Source organism: Notothenia coriiceps, unplaced genomic scaffold (assembly GCF_000735185.1).
Source record: "Notothenia coriiceps isolate Sejong01 unplaced genomic scaffold, NC01 NC01_scaffold00023025, whole genome shotgun sequence".
In the NCBI taxonomy this organism is placed as follows: domain Eukaryota; kingdom Metazoa; phylum Chordata; class Actinopteri; order Perciformes; family Nototheniidae; genus Notothenia; species Notothenia coriiceps.
In genome coordinates, this window is record NW_011355726.1 from 1 (window position 1) to 3,527 (window position 3,527).

Sequence of the window (3,527 nt, forward strand, 5' to 3'; positions counted from 1 at the left end):
CGGGGGGGGGCGTAGCCATGGAGACGCAGCCGGGGGGGCGTAGGGGGGCGTAGCCATGGAGACGCAGTGTAGTCGCCATGGAGACGCCACGCCGTCACCATGACACAACACCTGAGAGAAGTGAGATTGAAACTGCATCAGAAACGAGAGCTCTGCAAATCTGCTCTATATTAAATATCTCCACTGAGACAGGAAGAGAGGTCATGTGATTCAATGGGTTAGGGTTAGAGGTCATGTTATCCATCAAGGCTTCACTTTGAAAACATCTAACGTGTTCATTTCCTGTTGACGTTACAACGTGTGGTTATAACAGGAGAGGATTCTGGGTAATCGACAGGTTGTCGTCATGGTGACAGCTGTCAGAAGAAATCATATTTTGTCAGAAAAGTCAAACTGATTAAAGAGTGATCACATGACGATCCCCATTAGCCTAGCTTAGCACAAAGACTGGAGGGGGGGGGAAACTGTTAGCCAACAGGAGGTGAGGTCCCCGTGTGCGTGTCACTTCCTGTGTTGGAGCATGTCAGTCCGCTCACATAAACAGTCCCCCTCTGTACAAAGCTGTAAAAATACAAATGTATTAAAAGTAGATTATGTGGTTCCTATTTAAATCCATATCACATTTAAATGAGATAAAAGATTAAAGCAGACGCTGAGGTTTTTCACAATAAAAGTGATATTGCAAAAAAATAATAAAATGTTTTAAAAGTTTATTTAAATCTCTGAAGCTGCATTTTGTTGTTGTTGTTGTTGTTGTTGTTGTTAAACTTCGCACTGGAATAGAAAAACACCTGTGATCTGTTTCATGTTCAATAAATAAATGTAATAACTCCATCTGATCACTGACCAGTTATTAGAGAGACCTGCTGACACTGATCAATAACTCCATCTGATCACTAACCAGTTATTAGAGAGACCTGCAGACACTGATCAATAACTCCATCTGATCACTAACCAGTTATTAGAGAGACCTGCTGACACTGATCAATAACTCCATCTGATCACTAACCAGTTATTAGAGAGACCTGCTGACACTGATCAATAACGCCATTGATCACGGACCAGTTATTAGAGAGACCGCTTGGACCACTTGTCAATAAGACTATCTGATCACTACCAATTATTAGAGAGGACCTGCTTGACACTGATCATAAACTCATTGTCACTAACATTGATTAGGACCTGCTGACACTGATCAATAAACTCCATCTGATACTAAAACCATTATTAGGAGAGTCCTTGCACGTCAATAACTCCATCTGATCCTAACAGTTATTAAGAGACTGCTGACCACTGGATCTAACTACATCTGATTCACTGACAGTATGTAGGAGAACCTGCTGAACACTGATCAATAAACTCAATCTGATCAGTACCGTTATTAGAGAGGACCTTCTACCTGATCAATAAACTCATCTGATTCCTGACCAGTTATTAGAGAGAAACCGCTGGACACTGATTCAATTAAACTCCATCTATCACTAACCCGTTATTAGAGAGGAATCCTGCTGACACTGATCAATAAAACTCCCATCTATCACGACCAGGTTATTAGAAAGGACCTGGACCCTCTTCCTGGAATGGGGTTGGTGCTCCATCCTATTTTTACCCAGGAAACAACTGAAAGCTGCACAGTGGAACTCAGTCCCAGTATCGACGAGAGAACAAAGCTCCTGCAGTTCATTCAAATCTAACTTCAAAACATGCTTATTGGAAAATCAGCTCTGTCAACCCTTCACAGCGCTCTGTCTGCACATGCGCCTTGACCTGCTGCTATCTGGCTGCTTTGGGGATATCTCTTTATGTTTGGTTTTTATGTTTGTATGTTTTTATATATGCTTTTATTATAATATAAGCATGTATGTTGAATGTTGTTTCACTGATACCTGTCATTTGAAGTGAAATTTTTTTTTAGGATGACTTTCAACATCTGTCCAGGGACTAACTCTGGCGCATTTACAGAAATGTCAATCAATGTGCACTGTCCCTGTCAAAAAATAAATAAAAATGAACCCTTTCGACACACATTAATTAATAAAGTAAATTAATATAGCTCTAAATATACCTGGAGAATTATCTTATTATGTAGATCGATATAATAATAGATATTATAATGCATAATGCCTTCAGTCAGGTTAGATATGTGTGTTACATTTAATCTGGTCTTCTTCATTGGTTCCGCCTTTTCCGGCAGAGCGGAACCATTGTACTGCTGTTCCCCGTCGGACTGAGTTGCAGGCTGTACTCCATGTGTTGTGCTCCGCAGCGTGTCTCCGGTGTGTTTACAGAACTTTCTCCGGTGCTTTCTCTCTAACTTCTCTATCCGGTGACACCTGCGGTCCCAGCTCCTTCCCGCCATGCCGGGCGGCAGCTCTTTGTTCTCCGGGTTCCGGGTCCTCGCGCTCTACTCAAACCACGTCCCGCACGCGCTCCGGTTCCACAAGAAGCACCGCGAATTCTACCTGCTGACCGCGGCCGGGAAGTGCTTCCACACCTACAACGTGAGAGCACCTTGTTAGTGTTTACTAGTGTTTCTATTGTTCTCTATCTCGCTGCTTGTGTCTTGTGCTATGGTCTCGTGTCAAGTCAACATTGAATCGATCAGAACTTTATTGGCATCAAACATCAGTCCCATAAACAGTTTATTAAATATGTAAATTAATTATATTTAAATCAAATGTCATAATAAAATCAGATAAAACTGTTTTTAACAATAAAGCCTAAACAAAATATGATATATGTTGCTTCCGGTTTTAGTCCCGCCCCTTCCGTTTCACCCTGATCTTATTTATATAAACTTTATTAGTCCTTTCCTCTCCTAGTTAATGTCCTCTCCTCTCCTAGTTAATGTCCTCTCCTATTTAATGTCCTCTCCTCTCCTAGTTAATGTCCTCTCCTAGTTAATGTCCTCTCCTCTCCTAGTTAATGTCCTCTCCTAGTCGATGTCTCTCTGTCCTGTCCTCTCCTAGTCGATGTCTCTGTGTCCTGTTCTCTCCTAGTCGATGTCTGTGCTAACTGAATGATGTGTCTCTCTCCAGGTGAACAAGCTGGGCATCGTCTCCGTCAGTGAGTTTATCTTCGTACTATTTACCTTTGAACATCTTAAACTCTGAGGATGCTGCTCTCTGATTGGCTGCTGTAAACAATGTACTGAGAGTGCTGTTCTCTGATTGGCTGCTGTGTGTCCTGTGCTTGTTGCCTAGGTAACAGTCTGAGCGATGACATCAATGTGTTGGCGGCAGACAGGATGCTGGTGTTCGTCGCCGCCGGACGACTCGTCAGCGCATTCGCCCGAAACAAGGAGGTCAAAACTTTATTAACACATCTTCACATATAACTTTATTAACACATCTTCACATATAACTTTATTAACACATCTTCACATATAACTTTATGAACACATCTTCAGATATAACTTTATTAACACATCTTCACATATAACTTTATTAACACATCTTCAGATATAACTTTATTAATACATCTTCAGATAAAACTTTATTAACACATTTTCACATATAACTTTATTA

General features: G+C 41.3%; 1 protein-coding gene across 1 annotated transcript; it reads left to right on the forward strand.

Moving 5' to 3' along the window:
• Positions 1-2,204: 2,204 nt before the first annotated feature.
• Positions 2,205-3,304, forward strand: wdr36 (WD repeat domain 36; the record flags this gene model as incomplete). The annotated part of the gene is made up of 3 exons (XM_010781291.1): positions 2,205-2,501; positions 3,039-3,066; positions 3,204-3,304. Coding segments are annotated over exons 1-3 (273 nt in total), but the record flags the coding sequence as incomplete, so codon positions are not given.
• Positions 3,305-3,527: the final 223 nt, after the last annotated feature.